The sequence below is a fragment of the Onychostruthus taczanowskii genome, unplaced genomic scaffold, assembly GCF_017590055.1.
Source record: "Onychostruthus taczanowskii isolate IOZ18803 unplaced genomic scaffold, ASM1759005v1 scaffold30, whole genome shotgun sequence".
NCBI classification, from domain to species: domain Eukaryota; kingdom Metazoa; phylum Chordata; class Aves; order Passeriformes; family Passeridae; genus Onychostruthus; species Onychostruthus taczanowskii.
The window spans coordinates 5,943,759-5,967,088 of NW_024500350.1; the positions used below are offsets into that span (position 1 = coordinate 5,943,759).

Genomic DNA, 23,330 nt, shown 5'->3' on the forward strand with positions numbered 1-23,330 from the left:
GTTGCACACATCTGTGTTTAATCCTCACCTCAAACTTCTGTCGGAGCTCTGCATTTCCATCTTCATCAGCATCTGGAATTGGAACGTTGTAGTATTCACCCTCTTCTTGATTCAGCAGCTTGTACCTGTGGTAGATTTCAGAAAAAAATTGGTGACTTTATATTTTTTTTCTGATAGACTCAAAATCTGATTTTGTTGTTTGTGTGTGGTTTGTATCAATGCCACAGGTATGCAAAGAACTGATCTCAAAGACCTGAAGCAAACTCAGAAATAGAATATATTTTACCTGTAATCAGATCTTTCATCCCAAGCTATCTGTCAAGGCAGTTTAATGGACAAGGAGATTCTTCCCACTCATCCTGGGATCTGATGGGAAACAGCAACCCTGAGGAGGAACCTTTGTCTTCCATAGCCCTACACAAGTGTCATTGAAGAAATGTCCTTTTTGAGATGGGATGAGTTCTACCTCTCCTGGCAGGTAATGAGGTGGCATTTTACGAGATCAGTTTCCATGAGCTTTGAATTTGCAGAGCTATATATAACATGATACACCAAGTATTGAACACATCATATTGGAGATAAAAATAAAATTTGTATCACAAGACTGTGTCCACAGAATTGAGTTTGCAGCAGCTCCTGGCTCCAGCAGAAGTTTCAGGAACACCATAAAAGAAAAGGAATTGTTTTATTATCTCCCTTTGATATATATAGCCTGTGTTTCTTAGGTTTAGTTGCACTTCAGTGAATTTATAGCCTGAAACACAGCGAAAAGCTCAAAAAAAAAAGGGTAGATCACATTGAAAAAAAAGGACAGGTTTAAAACTTTTGGTGATGTATTCTCTCCTTCTCTTTTCAGAAACTCTTACCATCCACTGGCTGGCATTTTCATAAGCTCTGACACCCCAAAAGAGAGCGACCCCATGAAATCATTCCTGGTGGTTCGGTCCCAGTCCCAGACCTCTACGGATAACCGGCGATCTTTGTCTGTAGGTTTTAATTTACTAGAAAAGGAGAGAAATGGAGGAGTTGTCAACACCAAAATCAAGAGTAAAATGCATCCAAAGACCCCCAGGAAATCAGGGTACTAAACTCACAATGTGAATGACTCATTCCAGTCCGGGTTCAGGGTAGAACGGATGGTTTTTGTTTTTTGTTTACTTTCATTCTTAGGATCTGGGATGAGCTTCAGTTTGACATAAGGATCTGAAAGTCCATTTGGATCCATGGGAATGAGGTTTTTTGCTTCTCTCACTGTCAATATAAAACACAGGATTACACATCACTGTAAAAAAGAAATTACATGTCAGACCAGAGCTATTGAAGCACGTTGACAAATAAATAAGATGTGAAACCCACCTGTCAGACTTGGCATGGGAGAAACTACTTGTTGTAAAGAAAGGTTGTACTGAGTGATATTTATAAGAATAGCAGGGAGCAATGACAGGAGAGAAGAGTGATTCACAAGCAACACACAGCTTCCAGGCAGCTCTCCCTGCAGTGCAATGATTAAATACCCAAATCCATCACTGTAATTTTTCTAAGCAGGTACCAACTCTTTGTGCTTTTGTTCCCTCATCACTCTTAGGTTACACAACCACAGATTAGGAGGCAAATACTGTAAGAGGCACAGGCAGATCACAGGGGATTGCAGGGGATCAGGTGTTTGACACAAGCCCTCTTTGGAAGGTTTCTAGCAGCACCCTTCCCACGGATTCACGGCTCATTAGTTGTCAGATGGAATCCTTGGGAGCATTGTCATGACAGCAACCAAAGGAAAAGTGCAGGGAACACAAGTGGAGCTCCAGCTTCACAAAAATCCTAATGCAGCTTCCTACTTTGACAATGCCAAAGGGAGAAACAAAGTGAGTTAATTTATCTCAAGCTGTTCCTGATCCCCAGGGAGAGAGGGAACGCTCAGGAAGGTGGAAGGGAATCCCAAAGGGTGAGCACAGCCAGCACTGCCCTCCCTCTGGCAGACACTTGAGCAACACTTACACATCCTGGAAGAAGAATTCTGAAGAATAAAAGGTGAATTTCCCTCATGCTGTGAAACCCACCCAATCCCAGTGGATGAACTGGGATCAGGCTGGGATGGGGAATTTGGAGTTCACAGCTGGCCATCTCAAAACTTGGAGACAGCAACACCTGGGCTTGTTTGGGACAGAAAACAGCTTCCACCCAGGAATTCCCTTGGGACAGTCAGAGCTCAAGGTCAGAACTGTCTCTGAAGGAAGACTGCAAGAAGCTTTGGGGTGCCATGGCTCCTAAGGGAGGAAAGAAATCCAGCCTTTGAGAGCCACTGGAGAGATTGTCCAGGGCTGACACTGCCCTCAGCCACTGCTTTCATTCAGGAGGGCTTCTAAAATTTACCTAACTGAACAAATCTGAAGGGAAATTTAGGAAAGATCAACTGTTAAGCAACTTCTGTTTCTCGATGAAAAGTGTTTCCTACAGAAACTTGGAATTTAGAGCCACTTAAAAGTCAGTTAGAGCTAACACAAAAAAAAAAAAAAGAAAAAAAAAAGTGTCAGGATCTTCAGCAACAAGTATTTATTGTTTGCTCAAGACATTGGCCTCCTTTTCCCCCAGATTTAAATGGCATTTTCATTACAACCCCAAAATTCAAGACCTTCCCAGGATTTCAGTCTGTTGCTTCCCAGCACGGATGTTAAAAGGCATCCAACCAACAGAGATATTGTTTTATATATAGAATAAGAGGAGTACAGGAATGTGAGCTACTGCTTTGGAAGACTCTACTTTGTCAAGGTAATTTTTATGCAGAACAGATACTCTGATGTAAATTAATTAATGAAATTAGATCATGGCTGGAAACGAATCACATTAACTTGACCCAACAGTTGATAGTGATTAAGTTTCTTAAATTTCTTGTTTTAAAAGGAGAGACAGAAAATGCTTATGGGCTAAAATTTTAGAATAAAGTATAATTCTATTCACGATGTGCATTCCTCAAGGAATTATATCAGGAAAATAATCAATGTGTATTAAAAGAAAAGAACAGAGCCATACATTTTTTCGTGCAGACCATTTCATTTGTACTTTTCTACAATCCACGTGTAAAGCTGACAGGGTTTTGCAGCTGGGCAAATGATTCCTTTCAGGCCAGAGAAACTGTCCCCACTCTCATTTTCTCTAAGTTTGCCCTCTGGGGGTCTTCACTCTTCACACCTGTGGTCAGCTGGAAAAACATTTCTTTTCAACCCATGCAAAAAAACCAAAACACCCAATTTTTAAGATTTAGTGCACTGAGAAGAATCTTCAAATACTTCCAAGGAATAACATTGAGATGAAATTACTTATTTTAGCTAAGTTTTTACAGTCCCAAAGGGACTAAGAACCATGAAGCAAGTGAAGGATGAAGTGACAGCTTTCAGAGCAAGCTGCTTTCTCTCATCCTATATTTGGGTTGATTATTGCTTTCTTGGTGGGTTTTTTTTTCCAGTCTTCTTCTGCATGGTTTTTGTGACTGCATTGCCAGCTTTGGCACAGGAGATACTACTTCAAAATCCACTTTTTGATTTTTATTTCTACTCTGCACTTTGCCATACATGAGGAGCAGAACTCCACGTGTTCTACAGCTTCCTAAAAATACACTAGTAACTTTTCTGCTAAAATTCTCGGAACAAAATTGCTTAATTTTACCATCTCCAGGCTGAGCTTTTATGTTTAAATTTCCCCTGCAGAGGCCCAGTGTGAAACAGGCAGGATTTGGAGTGATGGGCTGGGTGGATGTGGAGGCTGTGGACAAAGCCACCCCTGCCTAGCCCTGGTAAAAGCTGCAAATCAGCTCTGGCAGCAGGAGGACATGGCAGCATGTGTCAAATTGCTGATTTCTCCTGCAGCAAACACAGAAAATAGAAAAAAAAAAAAGCCAAAAAGTCTAAATGCAAGAAAGAGAAGCTCAAAGATTAATTGGGAAGGAAAAATGCAACATGTACCAAAACCAGGCTGCTAACAAAGTCATTATCTCACTCCGTGGTTTAAGATATCTGGCCCATTTGTACTTTTGTCTGCATAATTAATACCCTCAGACATCTTTTTCCAACTGACTTAGCACTTCTTTTCCTGAGGAAACAGCGTGATGATACTTGTGCTAAATAGTGCTTATCAAGAATTAGCATCCAAGTGGTTCATCTCTTCAATGTGCCCTATTTTTAACAGGACAGATCAGGTTTCTCTTGGAGAATTGACATGAAGAAGAGATTCCCCTCCCCACCAAAGGCAACATCTCTTGTGTGTGGCTGAGAAAGTGAAATGAAAAATAACAACTCCACAAAAATAAATCAAGGTACAGCGGCTGCATTCTGCTCTAACTGTAACCATAGCAAGCAATCTCATCCTGCTTGCTAATTATCAGTTAATTAAACTCAACACTGTGACAGAGATGTTACTCTAAATTAGAGAAGGTTGAAGGGAGGTGAAGTTCAGCCTCTCTTTGGGTAGAAACCTGAAATACTGCATGTCAGTTTTCTGCCATAAATATCAGGGATGATAACAATCTCTGTGCTGAGGAAAGCAGCTGCCACCAGGTAAATTCATGAACATTTTGTGCAGATTGGACTCTTAATGGGGACTGAGAAAGCCCACAGATAAAAAGACAACAAAGAGAAACATGGATTGATGCCTCTGACAAATCCAGTCTTGCTCAGGTTTTCTTACAAAACCCACAACAAAATGTCAACTTGCATTATGGACAAAATGGGCCATTTTCCTCCTCCTTGTTAATGGAGATCATAAATGTTTATTCAGTGGAAAATTCAGATTATTTGATGACTGCTCTACAGCTCTTCTATCAAGTACTGCTTAGAAACCTGGAGTATCCATCCAGGAGCCATGGCTAAAATTGGGACACCCACTTTTCCAGGAATAGTGTGAGGACATGAGCAAATTCAGAGCTGCTTCTTGGGTATTCATCCTTTAAATAAAAACCTAAATAAAACAGAGTGGGCTGACAGAGAACAACCAACATTTCTTGTAAAGAGAAGAACTTCAGGCAGGATTTTAAGGAATTCAGAGAGAGGATGACAAAGCTGAAACTTTTTCCATGAGATTGTGCAGTTGCAAGCCATATGCAGTTGTGGATTTACAGTTTCTTGTGGTACCAGCAGATAAATTTAATCATGGGGATGACTAAATAAATGTTTCTGTCCCTAGGACAAAGATGAATGATTCGAGCATGAGTCCACTCAGTTCCTTCACGAGTGAGTCACAGCTCCCTTCTTCCTGAATTCCCAAATGTGGATAATAAAACAGTTTACTAATCACAGCAACCATTGCTTGCCAATCTTTTAGTACTGCAGCCAGCTGAGATGAGCAGAAATCTCTCACCTTCGTGCCAAAAGCTGCTTTTAGGAGACACTGCGAGACTCCAGTGGCCTCACCTGGCATGGGGTCCAGAGAAATGAAGGAAAAGTGGGACTGTTGTTAGCTCCAATGCATCATAAAGTTTCTTTCTTCTCACAATAAAGCATTCTGAAATTGTTGCAAAATTCTCACTGCCTCCTGAAGAAGTTTCTGGTGCAGGTTTTCTGATTTGCCCAGTTTCCAGATGCCTCAGTGAGGGACAGAGGATCTTGCACTCCCAACCAAGGAACTTTCTCCCCATGCCCCCTGCACCCCTCAATCACAGTTTAAAATATTTATCTATTACTGAAAATACTCTTTCTTCCCATTTCTGGATCTGTACTCTTCGCATGCAAACCCCAAAGCTGCCTCCAAAACTCAGCTTTCACTGAAGATCTTTTAGGAGATTTTATTAAAACTCACTGAACTCTTCCTTTCTGGAGCTGCTTGTGACTCACAGGTACAACTGACTGAAACAAATCCTGCTGCCCAGGCAGTGTTCAGTCTCTGTGGTTTTCATCACTAAAAGGGCTTTCAGAGACGAGACTTTTCTCTATTCCATAACTACTCCCTGCCCAGGGAAGTGTTCTTTTCATATCCCTCCCAAGCCCAGTGCCTGAACCCTGAAAAATGGCAGCAGCATGAACACCTGCTCTGTACAGGTGATGCACAAGGAACAGCTGAAGAGTATCCTTGTCCAGGACAAGAAGAAAAATGAGCCAATGTTGCACGAGACTTGATTCCTCTGTATTTATTGAGATATTCTCTCCTACTAACAAAAAATGTGCCATCATCCCTAACACTGCTTCCTAAGTTCTACTGTCTGCAATAGATTCTCCAGGTTCAAGTTCACCTGGAAATCTCTTAGAAACAATTCTATTTTAGTTTTAAGGGAGATTATCTTTACAAAAAATACCATCTTAAAATATAGGCACAGTTGAGCAGGACAGCTGCTTAATGAAACAGAAATCTTACCACAAGATGGATCAAATAATCTGGAAAGGTTTCAGGCTGTTACATTTCCAATTCTTATTTTATATAGATATATAGGATATAGTTAATATTTTTGGATGCATGCAGATGGCCATTACTGAAAAATTAATGTTTTTTTTAAACACCTTGCATTGCTTGTTTCTTCATGGTAAAGTAAATTTAATGACTGAAGTGGGAAGGAAGCTTTTAGTTGTCACCAGGGCTGGCATTGCTAAAGGCACAGCTTTTCCTGTAATGACTGCAGCAACCCTGCAGATTCTGGGAATGTCAGAAAGAAGATATTAGTGAAGTAAACCATGAGATTCGTGTTTTTTGAGATGTTTAAAATGTCTCCCACATGGAAACCATTATTTGGGATTTCTTTATAGGCATTTGGTACTAAAAGCTGGTCAAACAGGCAAAATATTCATTTATGTTCCCTTTTAAAATCAGCTGCAGATACTGTGAAATGAATGCTAACAAAGACAGACACTACCACTGACCTAGAAAATCAAAATAAAATTATCAGAGTGTGCATGGTGGGGTCTTTTAAGGAAGCAACTTTGATGAGAACCTTGAAATGTGCCAAAACTTTGCAGTTTGTGTCCCCAGCCTGTCTGGGTGCAGGCTCCTGCCCCAGCTGCATGACAGGACATTAATATGCAGTGCCAGGAGATGGCTCATTTATAAAAAATATTCCTAAAAATCTGGGAAATGCCCAGTGGGGAGCAGGGAGCTCCTGGGGAGATCATTGCTGCAGAGCCTGCTGTGTGCTCCCAACCTCTGCCGGCATCGCTCACAGCTCTCTTCTGCTTTAAATAACAGAAGCACCACTAAAGAATAAAACCAGATTTTCTGACCCTTGCAGCTTAGGAAAATACAGTTAAAACCCCTTGAAATTTCTGGGCTGTGCCTCTATGTGTTTTCATGACAGAGCCACCACCATCCTGTCTCTACATGAGTGTCAGGAGGGCAGATCCTCCCTGTCAGCTGCTGTCACATCCAACTTCCAGTGCCTGACAGGTCACAGTTTAAAGTCCCAATATCGTGGCAGCATTTTATATATCAGTGCACCAGATGGGGTTATTTTTCTTCCAAAGGTTATTGTTCTTTCACTATAAAAATAATTCAAAAAATGAAGTTAAAAAAAATCAGAACTGTGATTCAACCACCTACGAGCTCACTCAGAAGAGCCCTAAATTATAAGATGGGTCAAGGAGTAAATGTAAGAGTGAAAAAACTTTTAGCACACATCAGGAGGAAGAAAATTCAGTGTAAAAATCAGAGATTAAGAATAGCAAAAAGCAATTTACTATGCTTAAGAGCAAACCCCCCACGTCAATCCAACCTGTGAAAGGGTCACGAACTCAGAGATTTCAGAAATATGCAAGGGTGTTTCTATAAAAAGAAAACTGCCACATTTCTGTACTGCAAGTGCCATAAATTATTAATATTCAACTCAACTTTCAAGCAAGTAACTCAACCATTGAAAACAAACCACTGATGTTTAAGAATTACAGCACAAATGAGCATTGAATGGGGCAGGTTGAGCAGCCCTGGAGAAGATGGTGAGGTTATGGCAGAGGACATCAATCCAAAATTCCAGCTCCTCTGGGAAGAACTGTTGCAGTCTCAACAGCTCCACCAGAAAAACCCGGGTGTCCACACGGATGCACCTGGGTTGAAGATCTGACTTCACTAATTGGAATTAAATGTGTTTATACACAGGACTGAATTACTCCCATCATTAATTCCATTCAGAACCTGCCAAGTTGGAGATTGTGGATAATCTGAGCGAGTCAGTGGGCAGCTCCTTCCTACAATTCACTGGGAATTAAAAACCAGCCCAATTTCCAGCATGTTCTCAGGAAAACACTCAGTGTGTGTGCACTGTGGGGCTTCTTGGAAACAAAAGGCACCACAAAACTCCCAAAGAAGCAGGCAGAAAAGAGAAATTGGGATGTGCCAGATAAACCACAGATCAATAGTAGATTAGATGAGACCCAAACACACAAACCACATCCCCCAGAGGAGCACAGCCTGCAGCTGTGCCCTGCCAGCCGTGCCCTGGTGGGGCTGGCACCGTTGGGATGCCCATGGATCTGCACCAGCACCAGGGGCAGGTCCCCTTCAGCAGCACGAGTGTTCTGCATGCAGTCAGGGCTGGCTGGGAAGGAATCAGCAGGAGCTAATTAACAACCCAAACAGGATGCAGAGCAGGGATATTGAGGAATTCAGCTGGAGGAGTTCAACACCTACAGAGCAATTCCTTTGAAAAATATTCAGGCAAAGGCTCAAACCAAACAGTCAATCATTGGTTATTTTTCCTGCTGTTCCTAAACCTCCTGGACAATTAATTCACCTCCCTTCCCAAAGCTAAAAGCAGTGATGTTGTGCTTTGGAGCTCTGAGAACTGCAAATTCTTACAAAGCTTTTGTCAGCAAGTCTTTTAGAAGCAATACCATTCTAGGAGAATATTTTTGCATTTTGTAATATGTCCATGAACTGGCAATTGCTAATTTCCTTTTCAGTTAAACAAACACAAAAGGCACCTGAAATGTCATTTTGGCTCAGTCCATATGGAATTTTTAATGTAAAAAACAAAAAAGCAGCTTGCTTTCAGGACAATTTTCATTTTTATTTAAAGCAAGCTTGGAAGTGCTGACAAGCCTCACCCACAACAGCACTGTAATTGTTTTATACATAACAAAGTTATAGTAAATATTCTCCTTGTTGTCCAGAAACCTACTTAATTAGGGGATGGAAATGTTTTATTTATAAACACAATAGAAATGCCATTTGCCAAGTACACTCACACCTAAAAGAGCCTGTGGAGAAAACCTGTAAAATATCTGTTACAATTTTATCATGTTCACCTCCCAGACAAGACTTTTCAACTAAAACTGTGAACTAAAAGAATCCTTGTTTGTATAATCACTTTACAATGCCTTGGTTCTACAATGACTTGTGATAAATGCTCCTGTCCATAAAAGGATTAAAACCCAACTGAATCATCAGGAAATAAGCACATGTTATTTCTCAAATTATGTGCATTATTGCAGAAAGTTTAAGCCATATTTAAGAGCCTTGCTGCAAAGCGGCCCAGAATAAAGCAAATATTAAATTTTGTCACTCGGATGATTTTTAAATTAATTCCCTCTCATGGTACAATTACTTTTAGAAGCTGCATCACCATCTCTGAAACGCCTCATTACTAAGTGAAACCACCTTCTGCTAATGACAGTACCTTGGACAAATTTCCCCCTCCCACGTTGACAGGAAGCTCTTTGAAAAGTTAAGCCACAATTAAGCATCACTTGGGATCTATTCTGATCCTTTCTAGCTAAATTTTATCAAACTTCTCCTTTTCAATGCATTTTACAGGCTTTGACAGGAGAACATGGAGGTATTTGGATTTAGAGAGAACAAAGCCATGGTGGAATAATGTCAGCAGGGAAGTTTGCTGGGTCTGGAAGCTGTGAAAATTCAGTGATGGTCTGATTTTCTCTATGCAAAGGAGATGTTCTAAGAAACCTCCAACTTTGTCCTGCTGACTTTGCCCCCGAATTCAATTCCATTTCACAACACCAAAGAGGCAGCAATAAAAGCACAGTGCCCTGCTCTGGTTCCATGGAGTGTGTTCTGGAATTCCAGGCTTGGGATGGGTCTGTGGGGGTGTGGGTGTGCACAGCCACAGGTTATTCAAAATCCCAGAGAAATGCTTCCAAAGAAAGGAACTGCCACCCTCTCCTTCCTTCCTTCCTTTCTCTGCCTCCTCCCCATCTTGGTAACCTTAAACTTATAGAATGTGAGAACTATCTCTTTTTATTTTAAAACTCACTGGGAGTAGTATTTGGGATTGAATCCCAGTTGCCTTTGTTTATTCAATACTCTCAAATACAGGAAACAACTCCTCAGCTGATGGAGGTTTAGTGTATCTCTCATGCTCTGAAGATGATGGGTAACTTCCTGAGCAGCAACTCATCCTGCTGGGCTGCTTCTGACAAGGAAAACTGACAATACAGTGATTTTCTAACCAATATTTCTAAGTTTTTAAAGCTGCTACTATGGATTTCCTTTTTTCTACTTATTTTTATGAACATAACTTCATAGATTTTCTCAATCCAAAGTCATGCTGTATGAAAGTCTCCCACTTCTGGAAGAAAATTCTCCATCAGCAGCTTTAATGCACAAAGATCTGACCAAGGTACACAAACTCACAGTGTGTATCCCACATTAGTAAAACCTGAAACACTCCAAAATGAGCTGTTTTACCTGTAACTTCCAGTTTGTCACCAGTGACTTCAGCCTTCAGATAAATCCTTCCTCTCTTCTCTGTGTGGTCCATGCCACAGAGGCTTGGGACATTTATCACACACTGCTTGTGAACGTTCATGTCACAGGCTGTGGGCATAAAAATGGTTCAGACACCCATGAGAAGATAAAAATTTAGTGAAAATATATTAGAAGTGACAATTGCTTAATTATTGGCAAGACTTTCAGATTACAGCTGCCTGGTTTTCAGCCAAATGCCACAACTGCTTCCCATCTTGCAATACGTTCTGTAGAGGGTTAATACAACAGAAAAATAAAATCATCTACTTCAGAAAGCTAAACATATAATTAATGGAGTGCAAGGGGGGGAAAGTGAAAATGGAATAAAGACTTGCTGGGAATATGACTAAAAACCTGAGCATTCACATCAGCAATGAAGGAAGGCAGGTTTAATTGATTATTAGGTTTTGATAGTGGGAGTTTTCCAAATTAAACACAAGGAAAACACCAGACCCTGACTAGAAACTGAACTGAAACTCCAGTCTTTGAGAGTGAATTCACCCAGACAGGCTTTCTCAGAACTGCCATGACAAAGGCTCTTCAGCCACATCAAACTGAGTACACCATGTTCTCAGCAGAAGAGGTGATTTTAATTACTAAGTTATTATAGTACTGAAACATCCACTTGAAATATACCAGGACTATAAATAGCTGACATTTGAAATTGTGTTTTCCAGAGAAATGAAGTAAGAAGCTGTTATCCAGGGCTTCCACTCCCTTTCCAGAGTACCCCTTTGGCAGCAGAAGGAAACTTCACTCACTGTCACATTTCATCCCCTGGTGCAGGAGCCCGTAGAGCAGGGACCCACAATGGTCACAGAAGGTGGGGCTCCCATAGGTGTGGATCTTGAACTTGTGCTTGCTTCTGGGATCCTGCAGGGAAAACAAACACAGATTCTAAGTCCTGAAAGATAAATTGACATACCTTTAATTTATTACTTCAAATGCCAAAAGCTTTCCAGCTTTGCAAATTATGCTGCAGGAAAATACATTTCAGTGTGTAGCTTGTTCACAGTGGTACCTGCATTGGCACAGGCACGTTGTCCTCAATTCCTAATTCTCTTTTTTATGGTGCTGTAAGAAAAAAATGTGTCAGCTCAGGCTTGTTGCCATGATTTATGGACACTAAAATTCATTTACTGACTGTTCACATACATAAAGTTTAATGGCAGTGTTCAGTCTGTGGCTGAAGACTCACAGACTAATTACAGAGTGTTATTGTCACTGTTCTGAAATGACACAAAATACAGCAGGAGAACTGGGAAGAAACTGTTCATCGACTAATCTGGAACACAGTCCAATGACTGTAAAATCAGGATGTTACAGATGGGATCATCTTGAAATGCTGCAACTTTATAATCTCTATTGTTGTGAATGAAAGGGAATGAATTCTAACTTGGCACATGGCAAATATTTTACAGAGATTGTTGTTCCCATCTGATTTTTGAGCAGAGAAACCTAAAAGAGTGAGGACATTTTAAGGCCGCCAACAGCTTGGAAATGTTTCCTAATTTAGGCCCAGTGAAAGGGAATACACCCAAATCACTTAAACACTTGACACATCCAAAGGCATCTGCTGTTTATGTAGGAGTAAGGGTCCCCTCTGGAAAACCAGAAACATTTATTTCAGAGGAAGAAACCACATTTTCCATATGTTCACCAACGCCAGGCTCATCCCAGAGCTCCAGATGTGCAATGCCAAAGCAAATGTGCTGATGGCCCTGTCCTGTGCATACCCTCCTTATCCTCAAATCCTTCATGACCCCTCCCTGCTCCAGCTGCATTTCAGTCAGAACTATCCCTGCTCAGCCCAGGTCAGAAACTGGGGGGAGCAGTGACTCTTCATTAAAATCCACACTGGGGTTTGAAATCCATCCTTGCTAACACTCTTTTCAGAAAGACCTTGGAAATCATGAAATGCCAGGTCTGAAACACCCTCAATGAAAACTCAGCTGCAAAATGAGACATTAAAATGTTTCCCTTCCATCCACATTTTGCATTATACCTTTGTATTGGGTAAGAACTGTTAAATTGTCTTAGAAATATACTGATTTTTAAAATTTACCTGCCTATCAAAGCTTTCCAAAAAATCAAAAGGGAAGGCCAGCATGTTACTCAAAAGGGAAAACCTGCTGACTCTTTCCTCAAAATGAAAAGATCTCTCTAATATAACGGCTTTCTGAAGAAATTTGGGAGCTTTGATTAGTAATTCTCACAAAAATATGACTATGAGAAGGCAAAACTTTGCCTTCAAATTTTACTATTTTGCTGTATTACCCTTTTTGAAGATTTTTAGTGTTTTGGTAGCATTCTTCATGTGAATGCATTTGGTATTGATTCTGAGTTTTGCAGTAATCTATAACCACTACTTTTCACCGTATGGAAGGAAATCATACAGGATAACAAGCAAAGACTTTACATCACAAATTCAAATTGAAACTATTTCAATAATTCTGCTCGTTGTACAGCCTGAGACACGAAATGCAAACTGCTACCAACTGTATTTATTTTGTAAACACAGCGAACCTCAATGGAGTGACAGCCAGGGCTCCAGAGAACATCTGTTTCATTATTTATTAAAGGCACAGCCACAGGCCTGGTGGCTCAGGGTCATGGGAACGTGGCTGTGCAGAAGGGCTCTCTGGTGGCTCAGTGACTATGTGCCTTCCAAACAATTTAAACCACAGTTGGGAAGCTAATTCTTCCCTAAATTGTTTTGTTTAGATGACAGAAGGGGACTTGTTGCCTTATAAATATCTACACTTGAACATGACTCTGGTAAGACATCTGTGGCTGAGAAGGACAAAAGCCACAGCTCCTAAGAATGACCCTGAATAAACAGAGTTTTAAAGTTGTGTTTGACATCTGGCACCAGTGCTGTTTATGAGTATAAAGTAATGGTATAGAGGGGAAGGAAATTATTACAGTCAATGCCTACTAAATACATTGAACCTGCATATTATACTGAAATTATGGAACAATGACAAATAATTTCACTCCAAACAATGGAATGTGCCTGTAATTAAGTTAAGCAGGGGCGTGTGTGGCTTACAAATGTTGTGACATGTAAGGACAATGTTCTGCATTTGCTGAGAACCAGCACAAGTGAGGGCTCATGCCTGACTACAAAGCTCTGTGTGGCTACAACATCCCAGGAAAAGCATTCTTAGAAAACAACAAAAACCAGCTACATGAATAAATAAATAAATAAATCAAGTTGGATCAAACTTTGGAGTTGGCCCTGCAGGACTCAATGAGTATCATCTGAACCCCTGTTTGCTTTCTATACTGAATCTTAGTTTTCTACCCTTGTTTGAAAATTCCTCTGTGGGGCCTTTCAAATCAACAATCTTGATATAAATTAGATTTGTAAGGAGAAGCAAGATGTTCTGACTATTATTAGCTATTATTATTCTATATGCACACACAAAGTCCTTCATTACAAGAAGAGGACAATGGAAAATAGTACCAAAACTACTCCTGAACTGGAAACTTTGTAGGAAATCTCTCTTTAAAGATCCCTTTAATAGAATGTTCCTAAAAAAACATTTAAAGCCTGCCACATAAGAGAGTACACTCTTCATCAGTGTTTTATCCTATTTTCTGCTTCAATCCCATGTTTTTTGGTTGGTTTTTTTTGATAACTTGAAGTCCAGAAGATATTCTTATTTAAGAAGCAAGTCCAAGACCATCTAGAGAAAGCCAAGAGATCACTATCAACCCATCACAAATGACAAAATTTTTCATCTTATTCCCATATTTACAAGGATTTCTCATGCACTCAGAACTACCCTTGAATCTATACCTCATACTTTAATTATAAGCAATCATATTAATAATAATTACTACATCGCCAGCTGTAATTACTTGTATTAACAGCAATTATTTTATCAGTTGTTAATACAGGTTCATACTTCCCAGTGTTAAATATGCATTAATGAACTTATGTGCATCATAGAGGAAATCATCTTATCCTCAGCGGTTTTTTGGCTAAAGGCAAACTACGGAGCTAAAGGAAAGCTCCTGTAAATTTTCTTCAAACATCCCTTTTTCCATCCATGTAAACTTTCAATAATTCCCAAAGCAGAGCTGGCAGCCCCATTTTGTAGTAAACACAGGGAGCCAAGCCAGGATCTGACAGATGAACTGCCAAATAATGGCTGCTATTTGCAGGAGAATTGAACTTTGCATTAAACTTGGCACAGATTAATTGTGAAACTCCAAAGGGAAAACCTACTTCTGTTTCCAAAATCCATCAAAGTTCTGAGGGGGGAAAGTGGCATTAGGAAAGCACTGGGCAAGTACCTGTTCAGCAGTGATAGATGATGTGCTCTACTAAAATTTGTGTTATTTTCCTGCTAAAAAGTGAATTCTCCAGTCCTCCATTTCTGTAAGTACAACTGAATGCAATACAGTGTAATTAACTGGGATAAAAACTTCTGGGCAATTGACATCACAGACATTTAGGTATTTTTATTTGAAAAACCTTTGAATTGGCAAAAATTTAGCTCTGCATTTGCATGCTTTCTAATAGACTGGGGTTTCAGAGCCTGCAATGACACACATGGGTGTAGCATCCCTGTAAAGATGAACCAGGCACCTACACCCCATGAAGCTCTGCAAAAATCAGAATATTATCCATCGGTCTCAAAGCTGAGATGTGATTAAGAGAGGAGCAGCCACAGAGGGAGGGATCCACCAGGAGAGGGTTGCACACAATGGCTCCAGGTGGAACGAATGAAAAAACCAAAAGTGGAGCAGAAACAAAACAAATAATGAGTTTGCAGAAATGACTTGCTCAGAGGGGTTCAGCCAGGAATCCTGCCACACTCCAGCAGAGGGAAGCAGAAGAACACAGAGGCATCTCCCCAAACCCCACACATTTTTCCATCTATCTACTGCCTCTGAGATACATCCTGCCCCCTGCCTCCATCCCTGCCTTCCTCCTTTGTTTAGCACAAATGAGCCCATTTCCTTTATTGAACAGCAATGGAAAGCACCCCCCTGTGAGGAATCATTCCATAATTTCTGTGTCTCGGAGGCGGGGGTGTGCAATAATTGAAAGTGCATGGTTAACCAGCAGCACATGTCACACTGCGCCTTAACACAGCACAAAACAGCTCAGGAGCAATACAGCTCAGAATTCCTCCTAAAAGCTCCCTTTTGAGCAGGATTTTATTCCCCCTGATAGCAACACTGAACCTGCTATAATTCTGCAGGCATTAAATCACCACGTTGCCTTTAATTTGAAAACACACAAACCCCACTTTGTGCGATGGTGCAGCACTGGAGGTTTCACATCAGATTATTTATTACTTAGGAGCTTTTTTCATGGGATGCAACTCAACTGTGCCAACAGCTGTGTCAGGAGGACCAAGGATCCACCCTGGCCTGGGCTCTGATCCCCGGGGTGCGCAGCAGGGGAGGGGTTCTGCCTCTGCCCCACCTGCAGAGCTGCCCCAGCCCTGGGCCAGCAGAGGAGGAGCTGGAGCTGCTGGAGAGAGCCCAGAGGAGGCACCGGGATGATCCCAGGGCTGGAGCCCCTCTGGTCCAGGCTGGGGGTGCTGACCTGGAGAGGAGAAGGATCCAGGGAAACCTCAGAGCCCCTTCCAGGGCCTGAAGGAGCTCCAGAAGAGCTGGAGGGGGACTGGGGACAAGGGATGGAGGGACAGGACACAGGGAATGGCTTCCACTGCCAGAGGGCAGGGATGGATGGGATATTGGGAAGGAATTGTTCCCTGGGAGAGGGGGCAGGCCCTGGCACAGGTGCCCAGAGCAGCTGTGGCTGCCCCTGGATCCCTGGCAGTGCCCAAGGCCAGGCTGGACAGGGCTGGGAGCAGCCTGGGACTGTGGAAGTGTCCCTGCCCATGGCAGGGGTGGCACTGGATGGGCTTTAAGGTCCCTTCCAACCCAAACCATTCTGTGACTCTGTGACCTGTCAGTGCCAGAGCCTGGGCTGGTGATTGAGGTGTGAGGAAAAAGGAACATTTTCAGTCACAATGCCAACACATGAATGGTAACAAGGTGTTAGGCAGGAGATAAGATTAACTTATTAAAAATTGCCTGTGGTTGGGGCAAGGATTTCTTTTTCTCCTACCTGAACAGCTATTTTTATGATCATGAAGGAGCAGAAAATGCAAAAGTGCAACTGTAAAAACAGAAAAAAAATTTTGGAGAAACAGAGAATTCTATTTTTCGTTACAAAAATAAAAAAACTTAAAGGAGTTCTGCAGATGAGTTGTGAGGTCCCCAGGTTGTATCAGGGCCTACTACAATAAAGAACAATTTTGTGTAAAGAAATGCAAATGTACCCAAATTTCCATATTGTATTTCCGTAACAGAACCACAAGATTATTCTTCATCCCCAGTCAAACTTTCATATATATATGTAGTTACTAATTTAAAAGGTGTACAGGGAAAAAAAGCTTAACATTTTCAAACTATTCACTTGGACAAAAGAAAAAAGTAATTCCCGAATGTCAGTAGCACAAACTGTGGCATGTTTGTGTTTCTACTGAAAACTGGGGTGACAATATATTCCATACATGCAAAACAACTCACAAATTGTTGCAAGAGACAGGAGGTCACTATTCCTCTTTACCAAGGGAAAAGCCCAGAAGGACTGGCAGGTGTTTTCCCCACTTTAAAACACAGCCTTTAACCATTCCCTGCTGTGACAGCACCACTGGATCCTACATCTTTCCTTGTCCCCCCTCCAAATATCCTCAGAAGCATGGATCTGCTGCAGCAGATGAAACCACTGCAATTTGTACTGCACATATTTCCCTTAAAACAGCTCCAACTTCCCTGAGTGAATACCCAGTTAATAAAACATACTTGAGAATATATTTGAGTGTGGCTTGCTCTGTACAAATCCTACATTCAGCCCACGCTGTCCTCAGGCAAATCTCCCTCTCAGATCTGGAGGTCTTCAGCTTTTCTAAACACTTTCCAAGCAGTGACTACAATATCCAGGATCCTGCTCAGATCCCACACATGTCTGAGACATTTTCCTCTGTTTGCTATTTATTTTTGCACTGAGAAAACAAAAATATTGATTGGTGATTTGCTCTGCATTTTAGTTTAAGAAAACAGCTCCAGCTTTGAAGCTGCAAGAGCCAAGGAGCCAGATGTGTCTACTGGAAATAACTTCCAGGGCTTAAAATATGGTTTCTGTCATCAGAGCAAGGAAGAGGAAACTTGTTTAACTTCTCACCAGCTTTGTTCTTCCCTGGCTGAGTGAGACTGGGAGCAAAGAGAATCTGAGGCTCTTGGGAATGATTAAGATCATACAATTTTTTAATATAAAATGTAAAAATGCTTAAAGTTTGTTTGAGATTTTCCCTCTCAGACCTGCAGTGCAGAAAAGTTTTATTGCTTTCAGGAAAGTGCAATAAAAGATGAGACTTCAAAATCAGACTTCTACTGCCTCAAAATCAAAAATACCCCAGAAGGGCTGAGGCTGGCTGGGATCTCTGAGATCCTGAGCCCAAACTGGGCTCAAAGTGGGGCAAATCAGCAGGGTTTGGTTCATGGGGTTACTCCTCCCCAGCTGCAAGACACTTCAGAGCTCCAAATCCACCTGCCAAGCACCCAAATAAATTTTTTCCAGGCTGACACACCAAGAGCTCCTTCCTGCTGTGGGGGAGGACAAGAATGGCATGAGTGTGCTTTCCTACGTGGTGAGGAATTACAACCAGGCTCTTTCCAGGAATCTTCCTCCAGGCAGAATGTGAAGTTCAGAGTGACTCAAAGGAATAACTTGGAGAAAGAATTCATTCATTCAATCCACTGACACCTGGAGGATGGGAAACCTGAACATACTGGGAGGTGCTCAGAACATAAATAGAGTTGTATTCAACTCCACAGTAACAGTGTAAGATACTGGTGGGGTAGGGAAATAAAGACTGAGCAAAAATAGCAAAAATACAGGAGATTTAACCTTTGCAAACCCTGCTGTGCCTCTGCCAGACTTGCACCAGCACCTGAAAGCAGCTGCAGCACAGCAAGTTCAAAATCCAGCCATGGCTCCCTGGCCTTGAGGGTTGGGATGGCATTCAGAAAAGAAGAATGATTCTCAAGGGCTGTAGAAGAAAAGACTTTCATGATTATAAATGACACCCCAGCCAAAAATGACAACAAAAATCTCTTTTCCCGTTGTGCTAATAAGACCACTTTTATTCTTTACAACTCTAAAGAGAATTAAGAAAGTAAACAAACAGAAAAAACCCTGTCTTTAAAGAAAATTGAAATTTTTCAACCAACTGTCTCTTCCCTGTAATTGTATAGAAGAGCACAACGTGAGTAGAGTTCAAAATGATTCAAAGACACATTTTTCAGTCCCCTCCTGGAATTCACAGAAAATTATTATTTTTAATTAAAAGAAACAGGTGGTCATTGAATCAACTGATTTTGATTGCTGCCTTTTGTTCATGTTCTTCTTGTATAGAATAGAACTGATTGAGTTGGCAAAGGGAGAAAGAAGAGCTGCATGACTCTACTCCCAGGGATTTGTAATTTCCTAATTACTAGAAAGACACATAAATCCGGAAGGGACTCGGTGTTTACTGGCTATTTTTTCTTCATTCTTTTTTAATGAAGAAACTGCAGTATAATTACAGAAAGTGCACAAACAAAAGATCCTGTTAGAAAATTATTCATGACTAGGAGAAAGGGAGAGAGATTTTGTTTCAGATACGACTCACCATCGTGTTGCTGTGTACAAATCATTTCACTAAAGATGAAATCCAGGGGTCTGGATTCAAAAGGAATTCTAGAAATCCAGAGACAGTCTGTATATGTCTTGCCTAAACCCCATCATTTACTGGCTTTATAATTTTGTACTTTGTTAATTAATTTGTTTAACAGGTACACATTTCAACACAGAGCACCCTTTACACCTTGAATACATGTTACAAAATACAGGTTAAACTGATCAGAAGCAAGTAGTAATTTTAATAAAGTCCTGCTGTACAGAAGTGTATTGCTATTTCTCCATAGGTACAATATGGTGATTTGTCCAATATTCCAAATGACAGTGGAATTTCTATGCTTTCCAATGGATCTGCAATGGGGTTGGATGCAGTGATAAAGGACTTAATTGTGTGACATCAGGTTGCATGAGAATTATTCTATATTAATATACTTCTGTACAATAATGTCTCATCACTTCTTAAATATTTCAATATGTTTGAGTACAAGACCTTCCCATCATTTCTTAAATATTTCATTACTGGCCAATTTGTTCATGATAGAGATGGTACAACTTTGTTTTTCCTCATTATCCTCAGCTGGAGCTTGTATCATCCATCTCTCATTCCCTTAAACAGAAAATGAAAGGAGGTGAAGGAAAATCACAAAAATCACCTGGAATGCCCCATTTCTCTGCCAAAGTGGTGACCTGAGGGCAGAGGCATCGGGTCAAACAATTCAACTTGTGCTGGAGCTGGATGCTGTTCCTACAGGGAATTGTATGAACATTGATCCAAGAGTTCTGGGGGAAATGGGACTGGCTCCAGCCGACCTTTAGGGAGCAATCCGAGCCCTAAATGAAGTTCACTGCTGGCAAATTAAAGCTCCAGGAAGTCTTTGTGACCCCAAACTTCCTGACCGCAGCCAACGGTCAGGAAGTTTGGGGTCACAGAACTCCAGCTTTCATTTGTAAAGCCAAACCTGCCCTCAGCTACTCCTCTCTAAGGTGGTTTGAATGGAGGTTTTTACAACCATGGAGTGACAGATCCCAGCCCAGAATCCTGAAATGATTTGCCAGAAACCCCCAGAGCGCAGCGGGAGCGGCGCGGTGAGCGCGTGTAGGGATGCAGCTCGCTGAGCTGCTGCCTCTGAGCTGATTCAGTATGCCAGGCCCTGAATAATAACTGGTTCACATTTCCCACTCCTCCTCCGTTTTCCCCTCTAAAATGCTGAAGAACCCACCAATTTATAAAGGCACACCGTACTTGTTCTCACTAAACCCTTACCCACCTATTTACATCACTCCTTCTCTTCTTCCCACCTCCCACAGCGGCAGCTGCACACTCCAGGAGATCTCCAAGGAAAAACATTTTTATGTCTGGATGCATTGCTACCAAACAGGAACATGCAGCATCCATACACACACCAACATGTGCTCCAAAAGCTGGAGCTAACCCCACAAACTGCTTTACAGATTTGTCTGCAGGAACTGAGTGCTGCAGGAGGGTGTTCCCTGTGCAGTGAGAAGGAAATCCAAGGAGAAGTTGGTCTGTCCCAGGGAATTACACAGAATCAGGGAACATCCAGTGAGACACTCCCCAGAGCTCTGCATCTCTCCTTTACCTCTATTTCAAGTTAAGAAGTGGCACATGCATTGTTGTTTTTGTGGACACGCTCCACTGAAACCCTGCATTGATGTTTCAGCAGGTATCACATCCCTGCCAATCACACACAAGCTAATAAATACATTTTAAAATTGTCCTGCCCTTTATAAAATCACCCATCTGTTTATTCTGGTACAATGGCAAAACAGCACTGAACTGAGCAGAAAAAAACAAAACAGAAACAGCAATTTTTGAAAAGTCTGAGAAATTTTTGGTTCAGAATCAGTCAGAATTTCACAACTCAACAGCTCCCTCACACAAGAACCTGTGGGGTGGCCTGCTGCTTTCCATTTGACAAACTTTATTAGACAGACATGAATCTGAAACACCCGAGCAAATTGCCTTCAAAAGTTACTCACTGAATAATTCATTTTCTTGCCTGATATTTTATACATTGGTTAAGCACCAAAATAAAGGCAGGAGGGAGGCTAAAATATGCATAATTTAAACCCCCATGTCTCTGTTCTGTTCTGCATCTCAGCTCTGTGTTTTCAGGGGTATGAACGTTACCACCTATAACCCAGGCAGACATGTCACCACACGGGCAGAATTTTGTCCTTCAGAGACAAAAACTCCATGAGAGATCTCTACCTACAAATCCCATCAATGATTGAAGGGTTTGATTCAAATATGTTTATCTCCAAAAGTACAGCTCAGTGCGAAAAACACTGCTCTCAATAAATCATAGCCATGATCACACCATGGGAGATGCTCAGGCAGAGTCCTTGGATGGTCTTTTACATTGTATAACCACTCAAACACTATTTATTTCTGCATGGAACAGATGTTTTTCCATATGTCTAAATAACCCTTCTTCAGAAAAGTAACTCAAGCACATGAAATTCTGCAGACCAAGGAATATAGACATCAGACTCATTAGTATTTTTAGAACATTTGAGATCCTTTCTATAGGGAAGTCAGTATTTCTCATTGTAAAAAGTCACTAATCCTACTCCTCTGTATAAAACATAAATAGGCAGCTAAGAGTGAATGTGCAAGATGCTCTGACATGCTTTAGCACTCAGATCCTGACCTTACAATGGCAGAGATCCCAGCCAAGCTGTCTGGCCCATAATATTTATCCATGCCAATGTAGCAGTTGCTATTTATTAGCCAATTAAAAATTCAGAAAACAATATTGAAACTGGAAAAAAAGTTAATGGTACACAGTAAAACCCCTGAAAGAAGGACAGGTTTTTAGCACAGGCTCCTGGTCCACCAACATCTGGCAGCTCTGTTTGAGCTTTAAACCCAAAATTCGATGCCACTGTCAGGGAGAAAAATGTTTCACTGAGAACACAGCTGAGGGCACACTCAGATTAAAAATAAGAATTGACACAGATCTGTCCCTTGAGTCGAATTTGACCCTTTTGAGGTTTTCTAATCAAAAATCTGAACACAATAAGGACTGTTTAATCACATCAGAGGAGTGCTGGGAGCCCTGGAAGAAGGATCTCCTCAGGGCTGCCATCGCCGCGTTGCTCCAGAGCTGGATGAGCCTGAACACAGCATCAGGAAAAGTCCTCACAGCATTTAGCAATGAATTATAATGAAATCTATAAATATTTAATGTCTGGCAATTAACTCTGCCCTCTTCAAAGGGGAAAAAAATAAAAGGAAATATGGAAAGGCTTCACCAAACCATTTAGTAACATGGCAAATTCCTCCCCCAGCTATTTCGAGTGTGCCCATCCCAAAACCAATCCATGGACACAAATTTCAGTAATAAGCATTTTTCCTTCTCCTTCTTTAATGAGAGTGTTTTTCTCAAGGCTGTTGATGGTAAAGGAGCTTCCCAGATTACACTGAAGGCTCTGGGTTTGGAAGAAAGCCTGCAGAGAAACGTTTTGCTGGCACAGTGTTCCCAACAAAGGGAAGGCGAGTTTGGATTCCTACTTTTTATTTCTCAGAAATCACTTTGTGGGTAAGAACATCCCTCAGAGGAGCCTCTGATGATGAAGATCTTGCTGCAGAAAACATTGCAGTGTTCACCCACACTAGGGCAACATGAACCTTTATAAATATTTCATTTTCCTTGTTATTTGGAACATAAACTATAAAACCACGGCCAAACTCTCCAAGAATCCTCATCCTGTGATGCTGACTGTAAGAGTTCTTGATTTTACAGGTCAAGTAAGACTCTTCAGCAGACATTCCTCTTTCCTCCTCCTCCTCCTCCTCAGCCTGAGAGCTCCCAGTCAGTGTAAATTTATGGTGTCCTCAATGCTGCTGTGCCTGTCATCCATCATTGCTAGAGTTCATCCTCTTGACTGCTACCAGGTCTGTTTTATACTGAAAACATATATG

At 41.3% G+C, this 23,330-nt stretch overlaps 1 protein-coding gene across 2 annotated transcripts in view; it reads right to left on the minus strand.

The window, feature by feature from the left end:
- The window catches only part of PRKCA (protein kinase C alpha), a 147,122-nt gene that overhangs the window by 42,567 nt on the left and 81,225 nt on the right, over window positions 1-23,330 (minus strand). For both annotated transcript variants that reach the window (XM_041409515.1, XM_041409513.1), the window contains exons 4-8: window positions 11,430-11,541; window positions 10,609-10,737; window positions 1,095-1,251; window positions 867-1,001; window positions 29-125 (exon numbers count right to left, since the gene is read on the minus strand). In XM_041409515.1, the coding sequence (XP_041265449.1) occupies window positions 29-125; window positions 867-1,001; window positions 1,095-1,251; window positions 10,609-10,737; window positions 11,430-11,541 (630 nt within the window). The remainder of the gene's footprint in view (window positions 1-28; window positions 126-866; window positions 1,002-1,094; window positions 1,252-10,608; window positions 10,738-11,429; window positions 11,542-23,330) is intronic.